The 21,584-nt window shown below is 52.1% G+C and overlaps 2 protein-coding genes across 11 annotated transcripts in view; both read left to right on the forward strand.

The window, feature by feature from the left end:
• The first annotated feature begins 1,804 nt into the window (after positions 1 to 1,804).
• Positions 1,805 to 9,813, forward strand: LOC122381193 (tuftelin-interacting protein 11-like). Of its 10 annotated transcripts, none has more exons than XM_043365082.1 (14): positions 1,805 to 1,964; positions 2,399 to 2,716; positions 2,920 to 3,010; positions 3,165 to 3,412; positions 3,726 to 3,996; positions 4,172 to 4,370; positions 4,637 to 4,858; positions 5,394 to 5,602; positions 6,419 to 6,660; positions 7,088 to 7,299; positions 7,679 to 7,780; positions 7,981 to 8,092; positions 8,340 to 8,494; positions 8,889 to 9,813. In XM_043365082.1, exons 2-14 carry the CDS (start codon positions 2,515 to 2,517, stop codon positions 9,144 to 9,146), a joined length of 2,523 nt encoding a protein of 840 aa, XP_043221017.1. In that variant the 5' UTR covers positions 1,805 to 1,964; positions 2,399 to 2,514; the 3' UTR covers positions 9,147 to 9,813. The 10 variants fall into 10 exon arrangements, with proteins under 10 accessions (XP_043221017.1, XP_043221025.1, XP_043221024.1 ...); XM_043365090.1 differs by having other exon boundaries at positions 4,175 to 4,370; XM_043365089.1 differs by having other exon boundaries at positions 2,430 to 2,716; positions 4,175 to 4,370.
• Positions 9,814 to 14,879: 5,066 nt separating this feature from the next.
• The window catches only part of LOC122381166, a 47,168-nt gene continuing 40,463 nt past the window's right edge, over positions 14,880 to 21,584 (forward strand). The window contains exon 1 of the mRNA XM_043365023.1: positions 14,880 to 15,272. The gene's annotated coding sequence lies outside the window, so the exon portion shown is untranslated. The remainder of the gene's footprint in view (positions 15,273 to 21,584) is intronic.

Below are 21,584 nucleotides of genomic sequence, written 5' to 3' on the forward strand. Positions count from 1 at the left end.
TTTGACTAAATTTGTGTAGTTGGGAACAGGGGCGACGCCACGGTGCGACGACTGGAGGGGACATTGACCATTTTGGAGGGGACGAGGACCATTTCAAGTCGATTCTTTCCATGCAACGCCATAGGCGTAATGTTAAAATTTTAAAAAGTGGAGGGGACGAGATCCCCTCTGTCCCCCCCCCCCCCTGTGGCGACGCCCTTGGTTGGGAAGCAGATTGTTTGAAATACATGTTTGGCTGAACAGTGCGGAAAATATTTCATTGATCACTATAGCTGCAACAAAAATACTGAGACAGAAAACATTTGCGCTTACCTGGCTCCTTAGTCAGTCCCGCACAACGGAAGTGGTACCATTTATCGCAGCCGTTGCATCCGACCATCGGTGCTGCACTGATGCTGCTGCACTCCCCACATTCCCAGTACCTTAGGAGCGTCTTGGCTGTGAAAAGATTACATGAGTCATGGCGCATACATGAATAGTAAGATGTTTTATATGTTTAATATCGCATAGCAAAGACACAACAGCTAGGAGTCAAGTGTAAGCCAAAGTGTAAGCCCTGCCATGTTTTGCAGACTGGATTTTAAGCAAGAAAAGCTTTGCTAAAAATGACGCTTGACGAAGCCTCATCCTACTGGGCTGTCTGTTATGTCTCCCTGTAAAAAGCATGTGGCCCTTATATTGTATATATGATGAATATGTTAATAATGCAGAGAAAACACAGTATAAATTATACCCAACGTTTCATCTTAATAGACTTTGTCAAGGGTGTTTGAACAGCTTGAGATGAGTGAAGTGTAAGGGTACCTAGGTACATCTGAAAATAAATTGAATCTGCGTTCAATTAACATTGATTTTGATAATACATTTCACAACTCAACTGCTAATAACAATCATACTAAAATAGCACGACAGATAACTAACAATCTCATGAAGAACTTCTTGAATCGCCTTGACATTGTCGTCCGAACGAATGTTAACCCGGTTTACATAGCATATTTGACGAGGCTCTAGCTCGTTAATTTGGCGATAATTTCGTTGCAGTGATCTTCAAATATTTAGAGGGGATCATTTTGTAAATTGTTAAGCACCATTGGCATCTTTTGCAACATCACGGACGGAGATATAAGCTTGCAACAAACCCTATGTAAACGCGTCTGTTGTCTGAAGTTACACATTTGTCTTTTCTGCGCAGCATTTGTGTTTGCCATTTACCGCACCAAATGTTCGCCAGCGGTGGTGACTTTTCCTTACCTGCTCACGAAACGTCACACACGACATGACGTCACCCGAAGACGTCATCAAAAAGTCCAGCTCTTAGGCGTGTCCCCACGATCTCATGCCATGCACGCTTTCTGAAGAAACGTCGATGTCTGCTTGTTCAAATGAATTCGCTGATGAGCACTTAAAGGCTTTTCTGACCCTCTACGATCATCTATTGGTGAAATTATTCGTGAACTTCAGAGGATGTACATAATTGAACACGGAAAAAGAGCTTCACAAATGTACGAGTCGCGCCGTCAACACTTTCTCAATAATTGCTACCATATTCAGGAAAATGCCTCATCGTACCATAAATCGTAAGTGATCTACCAAATCAATTTCTCAACAAATATATGCTAAAAAGTTATCCGTGCTTTGAAAAATTGTAAATGAAAGTGAAATGAAGAATCGGGGTCAAAAAGATCATTTATATATCATTGTTTTCATTTTCACACTGATGAGTTTCCTTCGTTATTTTCACGGAAATAGAGTAATATGGAAGCCAAGACGAAAGCCATATCATGCGCTCTAGGGATGATAAGCTGCGCATTAAAATCAAAGCGCCGGAACGTTTACATTTGCGTTTTGTTTTGTGAGTTTTTTTTTTTGCGTTTGCTATCTGGATAGATATGGAACTTATATGGCCTTGATCCGGATTGTCCTGTAGTAGTTTCAAGAAGCCAGTGTCTGGATTCGTTTATTTGGTAAGGTTTGGTGAAAGTATGCGACGCGACCTGGGGTTTGCGATTTAGCTAATTAGCTTTCAAATGCTACTGAATGCTAAAAGGTATCATTGGGAATGGTTTCCAAACATTCCACCTCGGAATATCCTTTAAAAAATATATGAAATAGACTCCCAATCCCCCGCTCCTCCCAGCCGCCTTAGGTTACTTCAAGGCGATATCAGCGGTGCTGCCACCTTTTTGCGGAAAGTCCCTAGACTCGACAGTTTTTTAGATATCTACCCAAATCTCAATCTTGCTTATACAGGTCTTCATCAAGTCACAAGTATTACAGAACAAAAGATAACCTAAACTGACCTAACCTTAACTACAACCTACCAACCTAAAACCTACAAACCTACAAACCTACAACCTACAATTTACAAACCTACAACCTAAAACCCACAAATGTGCAGCCTACAGCAAAATGTGTGCAAATTTCTCCAGAACTGGTGATTCTAGTCGCATACGGCATCAAGACCTGTTGGCTGTTGCTCAACACTGAAGCCACCTCAGTGGCAGAGTCACCAAGATGGGGGACCAGATGGAGGCGTTCGAGGTCACAGACTACGACCTCGAGTCCGAGTTCAACCCGCACGCGCGGCGCGGCTTCCGTCAGACGCGGGAGGAGCGCATCTACGGCGTCTTCGCCGACGACAGCGGCGACGAAAAGGCCGGCCCGTCGAAACCGAAACGGAAACCCAACTACTCGGCTCCGCTGGGATTTGTCAAAGGTGAGAATGATCGCATGGCTCGTCCAAATTACTGGCATGGTGCTTTTTTGTCAAAATGACCAGAAATTATATTGATGAACGTATCTGCGTTGTCGGTCGGTGACGGTGTGAATTAAAGCTATGCATCTTCCATATCACTCTTTCACTACCATTTCAGCTGTGCCATTAACGCACGACGCATCTGACACTGTGCCTGCGTACAGGTGGCATTCACCAGGTCGGAAAGGACGCTGTGCCGGCGAAGAAGTCCGATGACGAAGACGACGATGGCGACGGCCCACCTGCCGGCTCCAGGTGAGTCATGCGTCTTTGGTTTTGTAGATTACACATCTGCAGTGTAATTCAGTTAACATAACTGAATGATGTATCAGTATCTGCCGGGTGATGCCTGTAGCATCACCCAGTTGCGTCACCTACCTAGCTCATCGTCCCCCTCTCCGCCCGGCAGTGACGAGGATGAGGCGGCGCCGCGGCTGGGTGCCGGCCTGCCGCGCGCGTTCGGCTCCGGTCCCAAGCAGCGCCGGTTCCAGTCGTCGGGCGCCGGGCCGAGCCGGGAGGAGATTGCCGGGCTGCGCAGTACCGGCGGCGCCGGGCCCACCGCCGGACTCGGCGACATCGGACACTGGGAGAAACACACCAAGGGCATCGGAGCCAAGCTGCTCAAACAGATGGGCTTCAGGGAGGGCGGCGGCCTCGGTGAGTGGTAGTCGGGTGGTGGATCTGGAGCGATGGATCGGTGTCTGGACCTCGAGTTGAAATAGGCAGTTCCTGTTTCTATTGTATGACAGAAACGGCGTTGTAGTGTGCATTGTGTTTAAAATGCATTATATTCGTCGGTAATCGTCGAACTTACGTTTTCTACACGATATAGCGTTTCCGATCCATTATACAGGAGTTTTTACTGGTTCACGAGAGCCCTCTAGTTCATCTATCGTTCACAACTATGTGGTAACAACTCACATATCACCACATGAGTTATCACTAACACCGTCCTCCCTCCCTCCATCAGGTAAGAACCTGCAGGGTATCTCCACCCCTGTGGAGGCCAAGCTGCGGAAGGGCCGCGGCGCGATCGGAGCCTACGGGACCGAGAAGCCCGCCTCGCGACCGACGCCGGCCGCCGACAAGGAGGGCGACGAGCCGGAGCGAGAGTTCAAGGAGAAGCTGGGGCAGTGGCGGCGCGGGCCCAGACGCAAGAAGGTCGACTACGTGTACAAGACGCTGGATGAGGTGCTTCAGGAGGGCAAGACGAGGACGCTCAAACCGGGAGTTTCGTCCAGGTAGGCTGAATGTGATGGTTGGGAAAGGGCTTTCTTATTCGATGAAGGGTAGGGCGACAATGAAGCCAAAGGTTACGATAAATAATGAAATAAAGGTGCGAAAGGAACTGACTACTTCTTGGGAGTGCCGACTGGAGACTCATCATCTGACCTCCCCTCCGCCTGTCTCCGTCAGCAGCGGCGGCGACCTGGCGCGTACGAAGGTGATCGACATGACGGGCCGCGAGCAGCGCGTGCTCTCCGGCTACCACGCCATCCACGGCCAGCGCGCCCCGCCCCAGACGGAGACGGCTGCCGACGACGACTCCAAGAGGACGTTCGACATGCCCGAGCTGCTGCACAACATCAACCTGATGGTCGACCTCTGCGAACAGGTCAGAGACCGCCGGGAGGCCGTGGAGATGTGGTGGCGTTAAGCTGAGAGATGAATCCGCATCTTTTTAAGAGCATTTAGGCAGACTCGGAGGGTCGTTTTTATAGATCCCGCTTTCTATAATAATTTCTGTTTCTTGAGAAGACGCGTAATATTTTAATCAACTATGCACTAAACATTGAAATTTTGTAGGCGCACATCCACTCACCTCCACCAGCAGTACTGCATCCTTCCAGCGGCGTTTCTAACCCTCCCTCTCCCCCACAGGACATTATCCGCTCGGACCGGTCGCTGCGCTACGAGCGGGACCGCCAGGTGACGCTGGAGCACGAGGAGGCGCAGTTGTCCGAGACCATCGAGCGGCACAAGTCGCAGCTGGAGCGTGTCGAGGATGTATCCCGCGCAGTGGACTACATGGAGGCCCACAAACCCGGCTCGGAGAACCCGAGCCCGCTGGACGTCATGAGCAAGATGTTCCTCAAACTGAAGGTGCGTTGAGAGTGCCGTTTTTTTTTTTGCGGGGAGCATCTGAGACCTGTTTATGGGATGATTATGGGTCCCCTGACGGGTATGGTTGCGGTTGGTTTCAGGCCGTAGCCAGCCGAAGTCAGTGAAGTGACCGGCCGTGTGCGGCAATGTGCGTACGTTAATTTTCAAACCCTAAATTCTGCCATAGATCAGGAATTGAACGATCGTAGGTAGAGGGCCGGACCAACGTAACAAGTTCTGCTTAGCTGCGGGGGCTCTGTTCTTGTGAATCTTTCCATTCAAAAGGTCGGACCAAAGTTAAAGAAAAATCAAATTTGCTGCGATTTCCCCTGTATAAAGCTACATGAAGCACTGACAGTGACGAGCAGTCCGTCAGATAGCCGGATGATATTGAACATCTGCAGTCCCCTGATCAATATATGTTGATAGACCGAATATCGTAGACTGGTTTGCTGTCCATTCATACAACTGTCCAGTGGCACAGCGTCATAGCCAATCTAACGCGCCCCTCTCTCACATCCATCTTGTTCCCCAGACGGACTACCCGATCGAGTTTGACGTGTTCGACCTGGACTACCTGGCCGTCGACTACGTGTTCCCGCTGGTCAAGGAGCTGCTCAACATGTGGAACCCGCTGAAGAACCCAAAGTTCGCCACCGAGGTGTTTGCTGAGCTGAAAGAATCTCTGGAGAGCAGCGACAAGCCGCAAATGGAGTACGGCACGCCCGTGGACGTCTACCACAGGTGGGCCATGATTCTACTGGTGAGGGTGACGAATGGTGATGTTGAATGGTAGTGGTGATGTGCTGGATGGTGTTAATGCTTTTGGAAGTAGCGTTATGATATCATGAATATGTTTAGGGTAATACGATGATTTTGGAGAGAGAGGTGGGGAGAGCTAGAGTGGTGTGTTACAGCTACAGGTAAGCGGTCTCTCTGTTGCAATACGGGGGCTGAGTGAACCGTTTGTGTAGGGATTTGAATGATGAGCTGGTGTGTGGGTGTGGTGATTTATATTGTTGCGTCAGCCGTCAGTCCTCGTGTCGTTATGCCAGGCTCATGTTATCCTTGGCGGTAATTTCTAATGCTCCATTGGTTTCCCGCTGGCCTTTGAGGTTTCCTTGCGAAAATGTTGCTTTTCAATCTGGGAGCTGTCATATTATTTCATCGCGCCATTAATATGAGTTCCCATGTAACTTGAATTCTTGGCTCGTGTTCCTTTGACACGGTAACTGATTTATATCCATACTAAATAATGCCAGTAGCTTGGCACAGATACAAATGGCGTGTCATTGGTCTTGTTTCATCGCTGATGTTGAGTGGTAAATGTTGTAACATTTCGTCACCGGTGAATTTAACTTGCTAGAGAATGAGGTGACCGAACTGCGACCGCCAGCAGCTATAGCGACCTCTCCCACTGCTAATCACAATTCAACCCTTGTTTCCTGCCGTCACTCTGCTAACCCTCCATCCCCCTCTCTCAGGCTGCTCTGGGAGCTGTGGATGCCGCCGGTGTGGCAGACCGTCTGTTAACCCTCCCTACCTCTCTGCTGTCTCCAGGCTGCTGTGGGAGCTGTGGATGCCGCCCGTGCGCCAGGCCATCAGTCTGTGGCAGCCCAAGCTGCAGCCGGAGCTGACCCAGCTGCTGGAGCTGTGGCGTCCCGTGCTGCCGCGCTGGATCTTCGATAACGTCTGCGACCAGCTGCTGATGCCCCGGCTGCAGACCGAGGTGGACGCCTGGAACCCGCTCACCGACGCCGTGCCCATCCACAGCTGGATACACCCCTGGATGCCCATCATGGGTTAGTAGGGAGGGGGGACAGTGCCCATCCACAGCTGGATACACCCCTGGATGCCCATCATGGGTTAGTAGGGGGGGGGGGGGACAGTGCCCATCCACAGCTGGATACACCCCTGGATGCCCATCATGGGTTAGTAGGGGAGGGGGGGGGGGGGGAGACGGGACTCGTCCGGTCCCTGGAGTTAATCATGGGATCAGAAATAAGAATTAGTGGTTGTATTGGTCAGCCCTAAGATAAAGGTAAATCGTCATTTTATTTCACATAGTTTCGCATCACTACGGACATAATAACACAATGTCAGCAAATTCAAAAGGCAACGAACATTTAATCGGGATAATCACCACACTTGTCTTATCCTAGTATATCATATCGTATAGGTAACGTACTCGTCTCAACAAACTAACTACTCTCCTGTTCCTGGTTTCAGACCAGCGCCTGGAGTCTGTGTACCCGACGATCCGCCACAAGCTGGCCAGCGCGCTGCTGGCCTGGCACCCTTCGGACCGCTCCGCGCGGCTGATCCTGTCGCCCTGGGTGGGAGTGATGGCTCCCGGCAGCCTGGAGGCGTTCCTGGTGAAGAACATCCTGCCCAAGCTGCAGCTGGCCATGTCGGAACTGGTCGTCAACCCCAACCAGCAGGTGAGGCGATTAGGGAGGGGAGAATGGGGACAATGGATACTTGCGGTCAGGAATGAAGGGAAGATACGAGGAGCGTCGCGTGAAGCAAGAATGTAAAATTGGTTGTCTTAATTCTTCAGTGTAGTGGATTGGGTACAGCTAGGGAAACGAAAACGAGCTTTTGTGTATTGGTGCCTCCGATAGTGTAAAAAGCATTACGTTTAGTTTTTGATTACTGCTGAATGTTACGGTGCTGTCATCTCTGGAAAGGGTGGGACTCTGGCAGATCGATGATGAATGGATCTAATGTAGGTCCAACTGACCCCTCTTACCCCAGGTGTTGGACCAGTGGAACTGGGTGATGGATTGGACCTGACCCTCTGTCCCATTCTGTTTCCAGGTGCTGGACCAGTGGAACTGGGTGATGGACTGGGAGGAACTCCTCTCGCCCGTCCACCTCGTCAGCATTCTCGACAAACTCTTCTTCCCCAAATGGCTACAGGTGAGTCTTGACCCAGTGAAATGTCGCGGATGAGGAAATTTAGGCAGCTAATGAAAACTGGTCGCATTCCGTCGGCCAGATGACGATCCTTGCCTATCATGCCCGTTGCTGAACGATTTTTGTAACGGAATGGTGGCCGAGTATGTTGCCGATACTCGATGAGCTGACCTTTTGGCATCGCTCCCCCCTCCTCCCCTCAGGTACTGGTGACGTGGCTGAACCACGCGCCCAACTACGAGGAGGTGACCAAGTGGTACCTGGGCTGGAAGCAGCTCATTCCCGAGAAACTGGTCGGACATGCCGTCGTTAGAGGTGAGCTGATCCACGTTATCATGGTCCCTACGTCCCATTGTACTCATGTGTAAACGTTTTCAAAATAGCTGTTTCATTTCAGTGGTGTTTCATCCGACGTGCACAAGCACCAAGGCCATGTTGCATCACTTTTTCATGCTGCTTCACAGTCGTATCGGCACGCCAGCTAGCGTTCGTTCACGACAGAGCATAGGACCGCCTTTTGATCCATTTCGCTGGTCTAATTTCACCGCTCCGCTCCCCTCAGAGCACCTGAACACTGGTCTGCAGCTGATGAACCGGGCGGCCAGTAACCCGGGCCAGGCGGTCTCCTACCAGGAGCTGAGTCACCTGCTGGCCAGCAGTACGCCGCCGCCGCCGCCGCAGCCGGCGCCCACGCCGTCCCAGATCAGAAACCGGGAGGTAGGTGACGGGCAGCGCCTCTACCGGATGGTGGGGGAAGTACGGGTAGGGGTTGCAAACGATAGATGGGGCGGGTGGTCTCATGGTGACGTTTCAGGGAAGGAAAGTGTGTGTGTTGATTGTTTGCTAATGGCTCGTAAAGCGGAACATAGAATGACATCTGTATTCTTCGGACGAGTAATTCTAACGCACCGTTAGGAGTTGTATAGCAAACACATCGACTTCAATCACTTAATTAGCCGGTAAACATCCGGGTTTTAACAACAAAACAACAAAAATGTCTTAATTGCTGTTACTAGAAATGATCACATATTCAATGAGGCCTACCTTCTGTCGTATGGGACAGCCTTAGTGTATCTGAATTCCCCCTAACTCCTCCCGTCACCTTCCTCAGGACCTGACGGCTGCGATCCGCACCGCCTCCGGCTCCGTCACGATCGGTTTCCGGGACCTGCTGGAGCGCCGCTGCGAGGAGCGCGGCATCCTGTTCCACCCGCTGCCGGGCAAGTTCCACGAGGGCAAGCCAGTGCTGCGCTGCGGCGGCCTAAGTATCTACCTGGACAGGAGTGTGATCTTCGTGAACGACGGCGGAGTGTGGGTGCCCAGCTCGCTGCAGAGTGTGCTGGATAAGGCGGCGCTGACTTCAGTGTAGTGTGTTATGGGGAGGGAGGGCACAGAGGGCACGGGAGGGCAGGGGAGTGAGGGAGAGGACAGTGTGAGAGGCTATATGAGATGACTGAAAAAATGGAATTCCACGTCGACGATAAAATCTGTGAAATGAATTGACATGAGGGCTGAGACTCTATAAGGCTGTTTTTTCCTTCAGTTATCGAGAGTCGTTTCAGATCCGCATGCTTTGGCCGTATTTGGTTCGCCCGCTTACGTATTGTATGAAAAAAACAAGTTCATGACCTCTGTCATTCATCAACCGACTTGAACTCCATCGCTCATATTGTAGCGCTTGTCTTTCTCGTAACATTTGGCTTCCTAGTTTGTGTCGTCACCATTCCAGGAGACCTCCCAGGAGACCCCAAATGCTGCGTCGCACCATGGGTGGACCTTCAACGTTGCGCTGCGTCGTATCGCAAACCACTGGGGTCGTTTTGACGGAAGCCAGAGCACCAAGTCACATACCGTCTCACTATGTGCGATTTTGTCCTCGTATATCATTCGTTGACCTGAGGAGGGAGGATGCGCCCTGTGTGCGACTCGCGGCTGGGCTTAAGGCATGTCCCTGAACCCATCGGGGCTACTTTTGCCAGTGTCTGTTCCACGTGTGCGACTTGAATACAAATGTTGTTTTCGCATTGTGGTACAAATGGATTTGTATTGTCGCGGCTGTTGTAAAACCGGAGAGTTATGGCTCGGAGAATGGATACCGAAGCGGAGACGAGAAATTAACCGAGTGATGTTTACAACCGGTGCGATCGTCATAAATGCTCAATCAGTGAATTAATCGGCTGGGTGCTGTCACAAACGATCACCGTGATCCTTTGGTGGGCAGTTGGTACACAATGGACGGGTTATTCGATGTCATCAGTGGTCAGCGCGTAATATGTATGGTTTATGAAGCTTTTAGCGAACCAAACTCCGAAATCATAGCTCCATCGAGCCGTTACAACCGCTAAAAACACCCCCCCCCCCCCCTCCTCCCCTACCGCGACTCTGCGCAGTGCTGCCGTCCAAAGGCAAAAACGCATGTGTCGGGTCATGACCTGACCCGACATATGCGTTTTTTCCTTTGGACGGCAGAGTGAATGTCATTGCGTGGTTCGCCCGCGGTCACTGCCTACCACCTCCAAACAGTGCCGGAGTTCACGGTACTCTGTTTACCCGTGGCACAGTTTACGGAGCAGCCAGCGACCCTGCCATGACCCGCCAGGGCCGCCAGCTGATCCTGGGGCGCTTCCAAGAACGCAGATCCCCGGTCTCGATACCCACCGGCCCGCTAAGGCTTTGTGCTCCCGGGCTGTTTGTGTTGGGGCTGCGGGAGTATTTTGAGAGTGCGATTGGCCGGTATTGCGGCGGTCCGTGTCTGGTTTTCCGGTTGCCCAATTCGCTGCTATTGGCTGTTGTTGTTTGGCCTAATCTGACCTCGCGGCCGGTGCCGGCGGAAAATGCGGACTTTTAATGGACCCGTGCCGTGCGGTCTGATACTGAGAACGGAACTGGGGTAACTCCCCACTCCTGCACGGTCAGGATACAATCTAAGGGAGACGGCCAGTTCTGGAGATCACCGGCCTACCGGCCTACCGGCCTACCCAAAAGGGACGTGGGTGGTTCCTGCGGGCCACTTCCGCTGTTAATGCACTGCTGACTGCACGGACTGTGCCCTACATGGAGGAATTCATGGGTGGTTTACTGTACCGACACGCGGAGACTGAGAGGATGGGCAGACCCCCGGCACCTGTTACTGGTAGGTGTTGCTGACGTCAACCGAAAGATGTCGACCGGTTCAAAAGTGTCCATCTGGCAAAGCGCCATCGTTTGGGGCCAAGCATACCACTTTTGACCTAAGAATAAGGTCGCGGGCCCCAAATGCCTCTCCCCCCCCCCCCCACACACACGCACACTCCATGTAGTGCACAGCCTACCACGGCACTGAGTGTAGTGTATTGCGGCACAGCCTACCACGGCACTGAGTGTAGTGTATTGCGGCACAGCCTACCACGGCACTGAGTGTAGTGTATTGCGGGCTGCGGCACAGCCTGCCACTGAGTGTGGTGTAGTGCGGCACAGCCTGCCACTGAGTGTGGTGTAGTGCGGCACAGCCTACCAATGTAACGTGTGATGCATTGCGGCACAGCCTACCACTGAGTGAAGTGTATGTGTACTGCGGCACAGCATACCACTGAATGTGTGAATGTATTGCGGCACAGCCTACCACTGACTTTGGTGTATTATAGTGTGGCACAGCCTATCACTGAGTGTGGTGTAGTGCGGCACAGCCTACCAATGTAACGTGTGATGTATTGCGGCACAGACTACCAACTGGAAATAAAACACAGTGGCGTTTGTCACCGGCAAACAACTCGCCCCAGAAGAGTCGAGCTGGGAAACTGTACCTAATCTCGAAAGTACGCAAACAGCGCCATTAGGGCTCATTTCCACGATCATTTGGCTCTCACATTTATTCCGTGAGCCTACGAGGGTTTACCAATTGATCCAGATAATGTTCAAATCGAGTCTTGAGGATCGTCTACAACTTCATTTTCTTTCTCATTTATAATGACCTCCGTTTGACCCCGGCTATCTGAGGACTGAGCTGAAGGTGTCTGGTTGTAATGACATTGTATTTATCTCCCTCCGGCGCTCCCCCTTCTGGCGCCGCACCTAGCGCTAACCAGGCCCTCGTCAGTGGCCTCAAACAAAAATACACATCCATTTCCACATATGGTAATGCATACCATGGGTGCCGACATCATGCCCATGAATGAGCTTACAAAACACTAAAGGCATTCGTGACACCATTTGTTTAATTTATTGATGACATGCACGAGCAGATAGCTCAGGGCCTGCTTCTCTCGCCCGCCGGCTTACACCACTGTGTATTTTCACCTCATTATTCCGGAATCTGAGCGGCTCGATCGCGGCACGTCACACGAAAAGGCCATCTCTTCTCTGGGTATCGGCTCCGTCCAGCACCTGACGTTTAACACAGAGAGATACGTCACAGGAGCGACGCAAGTCGTCCGCTGCGGTGACGGTCAAATTCGGTCGGACGGAGGGCCGATCGACGGACCGTGACGGGACGGGGCAGCGAATCGTACTGCACTCGGCAGACGGCACATCGCAGTGTCTACATTACAGTGCGCCGTATAGCGCACCACAGATATCTGCACTGCAGTGTCTGTACTTTGTACCTAATGGACTGCACTGCAGTGCATTTTCAGCGACCTGTCTTGGCCAGCCGTCTGGCTCAGGTCACTACAGTGCCCCCTTTCTTATTCTTAGGAGACGGTACATGCATAAGTAATAGACATGTATGGACCCGATTCCCGCCCGTGCCGTGCCGCTCGTGCCGCTCGGAATGTCATCCCGTCCCGCAGTGACGTCACGGGCTCATCAGATGAGCCGTGTAAACACGACTGGCCGGCCGGAGCGCAGTCTGATCCGCACACGGCCGTCTGGTCGGTCCGAGCCGCCCCCAGCGCAGGTGTCCCGGCGGAGACCGCGGCGGTATATCGCCGCCCATCGGGGCACGGAACCACGGCCCGGCACCGGCGCCTGTGGCCGAGGCAGCACGGGTATTGTACAGAGCTGCCAGGAGGAATGCAACGTTCTTGCATGATGCAATTCACTCACTGGCATTGTCCTAAACTAGGCATTTTTCTCACATGGGTTTCTTAGTATTGGTCATAATTAACATAGGTAACGTGATATGTTCGTCATAGTGTGGATATGAAACGTAAGACCGTGAGACACAGAAGGGGTGCCCTGCCATGTATGGATGAAACGATTATTATATTTCAAAGAATGGTGAGGGGCGCTGGGGTTCCGTGACCCGATGATTTTGGGATCGATAGTGGTGAAATCGATGGTGCGCTTTGGATATGAAGTCAAATGAGAGTTCTGATAACGTTGCTCCATATAGGTCAAAGGTGTCACATGCACGTCAGGTCGATGAGTCGTAGGCAGGACTGCGGACTGCGGAGTCAGAGTCGGAGTCGGTCGGAGTCTACAGGTCTGCCCGGAGTCGGAGTCTGAGTCAATTTTGAAAACCGGATTCGGAGTCGGGAGATGGAGTCGGTCGGGGTCGAAAGTTCTGCCCGGAGTCGGAGTCAGAGTCGGAGTTGGTTTTTGAAAGCCGAAGTCGGAATCGGAGTCGCCGAAATTCCATTGACTCCGCAGCCCTGGTCATAGGGCAGTGCAAAATTCAAAGGTCAATAAATATATAGGATTAATGATGATACAATATCCATATTGGTACATCTGAATTGCTTGATGTTTTATACATTCGTGATTAAATATTCATCAGTGTTAATTGTACGCATATGCAGAAATGTTAAAAGTAAAATGAAAGGTGAGCCTTCTTCAATCTATGCATATCGAGCATTGAAAACGCTAAAAACACATCATATAAATATAAGATGAACCAAAAAATCTTATCAGAATCAAGGAAATTCTACCGATTTGAAATACCTAACAGTTGATTCCCATCTATCGGCGTCTGGCGACTGCTAATCGAGACGCCTTGCAGACTGCGCTCGCTAACCCGCAGCATAAAAAAGGCGCTCGGAGCGACAGCGTTCCTTCTGCAGTGGGCGTTCCGAGTGCACGGTGTATGAAGCATAACAAACTAAAAAAGTCGCAGCCAATTAAATATACACACGATAATAAGGAAATGTCGATTTTCGACCGTGCTCATTACTACAGCGGCTTGAGGCTGATAAGGAGGCGCGGCTAAACGTGCTTTGTTTTAGTTTGTTTTTGCCTAATTCGGAAGCATGTGGGAGACGACAGGGGTAGGTACCTATAAATGTAGAATTGTTATAAAGGTTGACATCGAAAACATGCCAAGGGGAAGAAACAGAATCATGGTGCATCTATGCATCTTTGACTTGATTAAGTATACAGGTGGCTGTCGGAAAGAAGTTTGCTGTTTTTTTTTTAAGCTTATCGTTGCATGCGTTGCGATAAACGACCATATTCCCATACTATCGATTCGTCGGTCGGCAAAATAATTAATTTTACTTTGTAATGATCAGAAATGGATCGGACTTCGGTGTGACAGAAATATCATTCACTTTGACACGTAGAAAAGAGTGGACTTAAAATATCTGTCAAATAGTTAACGCGCGAAAATCACAACAGTTTCCATAACGCGGAATACCTAAATGGTTATCCAGCACTGTGCAGGTAGGTCCTAGCGGTCAACATCAATGAGGGAAATATCCCAATGAAAAACACGCACGTTGCACACTTTCATTCAGCTGTATCTAGGTGCGAGGCCCCGTGGGAGAAGCAGCAGGTGCGCCGCCTGGCACTGCACTGGTGAGATAACAGCACGCCTTCATTCACAGCCGCAGCTGCGTTATACAAGCGCAGCTGAACTTTTTGTCGCTCCTCGTGTCCGTATTGTAAATGGGTCTTGGCAGACTGTTTCACTATTTTCGCGAGGTCCGTTCGGTTCAACAGCTGATCGCCCCGAGACGTGGTGACCCGTCAGATATGAATTGTGACCGGCCCCGTCACCAGAAGACAGACATCCCTCGGCGGATCTACTGCGCCTCTCGGTAGCGCCGCGGGCGGCGCCGCCCCCGCCCCCGCCCCCGCCCGCGCGCACGCCGCCGCCGGCCATGAATACATCGGGCGCGCACCATGTAAATGAGCGGCCGGCCAAATACGGGCCGTCGGCCGTCGGCAGATGCCCCGCCGACGCCGCCCCGGCAGCCGGCGCGCCGCGAGCTCCCGTCGACACCGACACACGAACGTCGGCGCCGACGTTGAGCGCATGCGCGCCGCGGCTGCGCCGAATATAGAGTTGTGATACAGGAGCCGTGTGTTGGGCTCGGCTGCGTACGCGGCGGCGGCGGTGGCGGCCGGAGCGGGCGAGCGCCGTAGACGGTACGGCGCGGCCGGGGCGGGAGCACGGTCGGACGGGCGCAGTCGTGCGGTGTCAGTGGGTGCGGACTGGTGCGGACTGGTGACGCCGCGGAGACGTGGTGCTGGTGCACACGGACGGACTGTGTACGGAGCGGGACGGAGCACAGTCCAGTGGTGTGAGGCGGTGACTGGACGACTTCTAAGGATGATAACACCGGACGGGATTTGATAAGTGAGTACAAATACAACCCTGTGGGTACTATAAGCAGGGTATTTGAGTAATACTGTCACGAATCATGGAAGGTTCATTGTAATTAATTATCTTCAAGAGCCAAGCACGACACGTTTAACACCTGTTCTGGTGCTCGTTGTTCGTTAATGAAGACTTTCCTTCCTGGTTAGGGATCTTATGTTGAGGCACATATGTGCCAATGCTGACCGTATGGATAAAGCGTCATACGAACAAGATTTTAAAGTTGCATTGAAATACAATTACACGTATAAACAACAAGCAGTTGATAGATATTGACATGTTATCATCTAACGCCATGCCTAGCCTCATCATGAAAACTTATTGGACATTTTAAATACGATGTTCCAAACTAAATAAAACATTTAATAAACGGATAATTGTGCAATGTGCGTGCAGCGAGGTACGCAGGACGCGCAAAAACTCTGTATGTGTACTCTGGCTGCGTAAAAGCTCTGTGTACTCTGCTGGAAAGTCTTTGGCTGCCTTGACAACTTTTGAAGAATGCCAATGCAATCTGCAGGAGTAAAATGTTACAATTTAGCTCGCGATCGCTCCGCAATTTAATTCGAGATTAATTTGCAAACTTTGCGGATCAAGCAGCTCGCATGCCGTTTGATGATCTCATATATAACGCTGGAAGCGCGTCAAAAGGGCTTACGTCTACCTACGAGCAACTGCTTCAACTGTTGCTTATATGTTTTTTTTTTGTAAAATTAGGCTTAAAATACACATGAATCGGCCGCGCCCAATGGGATGAGAGAATTATTGTCCTCATCATCATTCGGTAGTCCGGTCCTTGCGGAGCACATTGGCAGCAGCTTCATATAGTTACTTATCAATAAAAAGCGTATGCCTCGTTAAAAAGACAATCATGCAATGCAATGTAACAGAAACCCCGCAGAAAACGCTAAAAATGGAATCGTATTTCATAATCACCCTATCAGTTGTGTTACCCATATTTTGCTTGCCGGAGACCGTTAGTTATCCGTTTGAACCACAAAGAAAGGCGTTTAGTCGACGGGCCGGGCCTGAAACAGGCATTCCGTTTCCATTTCCGTTTTCCTATTCAATTTCGCCGAACCGTCGACTGATCTTGAGCCAGTACCGAAAACGCCACACGGCTGCATGCGACAGGGGATTTGTGACGTATTAGCGGCTCTGTTACCGCCGCTGTCATTTTTCGGCTCCGGCATAGCACACGTGCCGGCGCTTCGTTCTGTGTATTCCGGTTGGTCGTCGGTCCGGCGAAAAAAAAAACGTCGGAAACACGCCTGGACTGCGACCGGCGGCCTGTGGCGCCGACTGTTCTGCTTCCAAATGGTCCTGGCCGACTCGTGCTCCCGGGTACGCGGGACTCCCTCGGTGAGCTTCTGGGAAGCAAGTTCCTGCCTCCCCATGAGACAAGGCGCGTTCCCAGGGGACAGGGCAGGGAGTTCGTCTGTCATCGACAACACCCTGTCAGGTGTCACACAGTGATAACGTGAAAATAATTATGTCCGTTTATCGTAGAATCAAACCCAGGGAGGGTGTTTTAGTGGTAATGGGCCGAAGGTAATGACGTGTTTTACACGATTCTCCACGCTACCACACCATTGAGATAAAGGTGGAGAAACTGAGGCTATAATTTACGAGTAGTTGTTTCTACGTTCAGCTTTTCATCGTCGTTTTTCTGTGAATTATATCCCTGTCTCAGGTTCTTTACTCCCTTCATTTGACTATAACCTCCGGAAAATAAGTCATGAACGTGTCGTAAAGCCAAGCTAATCGTTCAGCGCGAAGCGAAATTGATCACGCCAGAGTCATCATTTTCATCAGACGGATCTGCAGCTGCATTTCGTCAATGAAACGACGTCTCGCGCTGCAAACACCTCCCCTTCCGCGCCCACTTACCGCGATGCGATCATGCAAGAGATGCGATCGATTACGAAGTGAAACGGAAAGAGCATGCAGCGCCACTCAGGCATCACTTTAATCAGACACGGCTGGCATCGGCCCTCGCTGAATGCCCGCCTCTTTTGCATATGCATCGCATTGATCATGTTCGTCGTTGCATGACTGCCGAAATGACCGGCGCTCCATCCAAGGAGCTGCTCTGATGAGTGCTGAAACGGGAGGTGCGGGCGCATATAATGACAGATCAGAGGCAGCAGCTCCACAGCCACCGGCGGCGCGCGTTGACCGGCGCCTCGTCCGACACGCACCGGCCATTAGAAACCCATCAATTATTGTGCGCCGGCCCGGCAGACGGTCCCCAGGCATAGCTTCGGGCCACGGGAAGCTGACGCCGGGGTTCGGGTGGAAGCTCGGCTCACTAGAAACTCCGACATATTTCGAAAGGCTAGGGACAGGGTCCTATGGACTAGATTGTCCCGAAATAATTCCGGAGAAGGGGAATTTCAGCTGGTCTCGTCCCGTCACCCTCTCATTTTTCACTCCGTCCCTACCGAACAAGATCCGCCCCGAGACATGCCAGTGGTGGACCGCCTGACGAAACCCTAGCCGGCGAAAGTTGCTCTGGTAGCTGACTTTCCACCGATTTGGAAATATGGGCCGAGGGGAAATACTTCAACCGTGTCGCGGGCTGTTCCGTCCAGGAAACGTACAGTCACCGTCACGGGAAAGGCTCTGTACGGCAGATATAGCGAGCCGGCCATGGAAAACTCGACTGGGACATCTATCTCAATGAAGAGCGTAGGATTCTATTGCGACTTGGATGATTGATGACCATAAATACAGTATTTATCTCCGAAACCAAAATAATTGTATGCTCAGGTGAGTGGGAGTGACAGCTTCTATCTCCGTGATTCATTAATCATACGAGAGCGCAAAGTTAATTTATTTGTGATTATCTGCAGTACTACACAAATAGCCAGGCACCATAAATGATACTTGGCTTTCTAGTCGTGCAGACAGAGATGTGAATCGTGTGTAGCCATAGTATCAACGCACTGGTGCGTGCAAAAGTGAATGTACAGCCGCCACCCACGGGGACAGGACACACCTGAATCACTATCGGGAAGGCCGCGGTGGTAGTTCCGTGACACCGCGTCGGAACCAGCAGGTGCGTCCCCTGCCCTTTCACCATCACGACTCGGAAGTTTGACACAGGAGAGGGACCATTGGACTTGAGACCATCGCACCAGGGACCTTCGGGTCGAATGGACCAAAGACCATTGACCAGTACGCATCGCACCGGCCTCTTCTGTCGGCGATCTCTGCCCTCCCCTATTTTCGACCACACGCCGTCGATCCGCCTCAGCCGGCACGTGGCAGGGATGTCCCATGGAGCCAGCTGTGGCCCGTCTGTCGGTGGGAGACAGGTGCTCCGTGCCACCGACCGACCGACGTAGCGACCGCGCCGACGGACCACGCCTAGTCGACGGACCGACCGAATGTCGTTACGGCGAACCACGCCGAGTCGACGGACCGATTGACTTCACGTCGGAAACGCCGTCGGTGTCAGCCGAACTCGGCCCGAAGACGGTGATTAGCACTTAGCAGCCACGTCCGCTGCCCAGGTGGGCGGGCGGGCAGCCGGCGCGTTATAACTGCCCGGTCAGACCCACCCCTACTCTGCTGACCCTCTCTGCGCTCCTGTCCGTCGGGCGGGCACAGGAACAGGGCCGTGTTGCATGCGGCAGAGCGACAACCGTAAAATGTTCCGTCAGCAGGGTAACACGTACCACGTATTTGGTGGCCGTGTCCATCCTGAGACAATTGTGGCGCGAGCACCTGATGTCACCCCGGTGCTGATACGAATCCGACCAATTTATATACAAGGTGACATGTATCTATCCTCAAAAGCTGAATGGCGGCCCGGCTAAAAGCTAGCCCTGTCTGTATGTTTGCGCTCTCTGAGCAGAGGACATCTGGCGGGCGGGTCGTTTCCACATTCCTGTGGGTGGCCTGTTCAAACCTTCTGACAGATGTCTCGGTAATAACATGAGGCTTTACGTCACGTATGGTAAATACCTGCCGCACGTGCCCCGCATCAGTTTTTAAATTCATTGATTTATATCCGTTATACCACTTAAGGAGTTTTATTTGCTTGAGCGCAGTGCATGTGACAATGCGGCATGCATATATTTCTACATTATATTTCAAGATCCGCCTGATGTCCTCAAAGCAGCCTGCACGTATATATTTCCGTAAGCAGTTACCAGAGGCAGCGTGATTTCCGCGTGCCAAAAGCAGGCCGCGAAAAGCTGATAAGGTTTGATAATATAATCCAAACTTCAGCACCCAATGATCACCAATCTGATAATCGCACCAATCACCAACTCAGCTCTAGGTGCACCAGCTGCCTGACGTACCCCGGCCACCGTGTTGTGATGGAGAGCGGCGGCGCGCGCGGGGCGGACCTGGCCGGTCAGGCGGCGCCGGAACCGGCCCGCCCCGATAGCGTGCGTCGCGCCGATTTTTGGCGCCGCCGCGTCTTTTGCGCCGCACCGGAAGGCCACCTGTGACGGGCGGTGGAGGTAACCGATGGGATTTTACCCGAACGGACACGGAGGTCCGCCCGACCACAGCTCGGTATGGGCAAACACGGTCCGCGGTATAACAGGCACGGAGCAGCACAGAGCAGCGGCGCTGTGAAAACGACAGACGGACGGTATACCGAACAGAGACCGACGATCTAATGGCCGAACACGGAGCCGAGCAGCGACCATAGTCCCGTGACCGGGTAGGCATACATGTCTGCATAACATCCCATCCCAGCCGGTCAGCCAGGCTGCGGTCCATGCCAGCCGGGTTCCCTCCGTCCCAGCCATGCCCAGCGCCCGCTCGGCAGGTATATGGCCCGCGGCCGGTCTGTCCAAATCCAGCCGACATCACTGCCATTCCAGGCATCCGTCCATCTCGGCCAAATCGAGCTGGGCACGGCCGAGCCAAATCGAGCCGCCGGTACAGGTCATACCCGGATCTACCGGCGCGTGGACGATGCTAAATCAGCCCAGCGATAACCCGATGGTGACGATAGAGCAAACGGTGACGTCACTACAGAGCGAATGGTGACGTCACTGTTGCGCGTGACTGGGTCGCGCCAAAGGTCATTGTTCGTCGACACAACGCGCTGGCGTCACCGAAAAACGTCATTCACACATAGTGTGTGAATGAAATCGAGTAGTCGCCTTTTACTACATCCTTGTGTTTTGTACCACGATTTTGCACCGCTCCCCAGCCATTAGCCAAGACAGCCTGGCTTCCCGAAGCTCCCAAAATGCAACACATGCTTATGGTTCGGCAGTTAACTGCCCCTTGTGACCTCCACTTTATGCAAACCGGACGCTGTACAAACTAACAGATGTCGCCACCGATTTGCACACGTTTGCATTGACGTATTGGGTGCATATTGGGGTCATGCATACTCTTCTCCGAATCCAGGATCCTTCAAGCTGTAACAGACAACAGTATTATCTCATGACAGCTCTTGGAACAGGGATCCTTCGTCTCAGCACGTCATAATTTGCATTCAGACATAATTATGTTAGCTGTAACTGGTATAGCAAGGCGTGAGACTTTTCGTGTCACAGACACGTCATAACCAGAGCCTTAGAATGTATCAACTTCTCCACCGCCTAAGCTGGCAAAACCGGTATGGTCCATAATCCCACTTAGTTCGTCATCCAGAAACGAGAAAAAAAGTAAACGCGTTGTCCCAAAACCACTACCATTGCGCTTTTTATAAGCGCATGCCACGGATCTGGCCGGCTTCTTTTCTAGCTTAGGCTGCGAGCCTGTTGGTGCATCAGCTAGCTAAGCGTCAGCGGGATTTTTGGCCTCTCGCAGGCTAAAACCAGCCCGCACGCAATCCCGTTCTGCGCAACCGGCGTGGGTTTTTTATGGTCCATGTCAGCGCTGGCTTAGTGCAAGAGATTTCACGCATGACCCGGGTGATGGCACAGCGCTGCTGAGTACAGTCTCCCTCAGCACCCTCCATGTTCAAGCGTCGTGAGAACACGCCAGTCTACTGCACTGAGTGCGTCTCCCTCTTACCATCTCACACGGGCATCTCGGTTAGCTGCAGGAGGCACGCCGGGGATCCACGCCGACATTCCGCACATCCCATGACAGCCGGGCAAATTCCTGGCAGAGAGCGGCCTCTCCACTGGCTGCAGCTGCTTACATTATGGAGCCGTCGTGCAGGCGGCCTCCCAAAACGGGCGACTGTGCAGCGGCAGATAGCCGCGCTCGGAGCGCGCTCCCGGATACGAGGGGACAGTGACCGGCGCGCGCGCCAGCCACCAGCGGCCGCCGCCCCGGACAGACCGCCCCCGTTCACCGAATTAA

Source organism: Amphibalanus amphitrite, unplaced genomic scaffold, assembly GCF_019059575.1.
Source record: "Amphibalanus amphitrite isolate SeventyFive unplaced genomic scaffold, NRLGWU_Aamphi_draft 000115F_arrow, whole genome shotgun sequence".
Lineage (NCBI taxonomy): Eukaryota > Metazoa > Arthropoda > Thecostraca > Balanomorpha > Balanidae > Amphibalanus > Amphibalanus amphitrite.

Coding starts and splice junctions, on each gene's coding strand:
- LOC122381193 (XM_043365082.1), top strand. CDS start 2,515: ATGGGGGACCAGATGGAGGCGTTCGAGGTCACAGACTACGACCTCGAG. Junction 3,413..3,725: donor CAGGGAGGGCGGCGGCCTCG/GTGAGTGGTAGT, acceptor TCCCTCCATCAG/GTAAGAACCTGCAGGGTATC. Junction 7,781..7,980: donor TCTTCCCCAAATGGCTACAG/GTGAGTCTTGAC, acceptor TCCTCCCCTCAG/GTACTGGTGACGTGGCTGAA.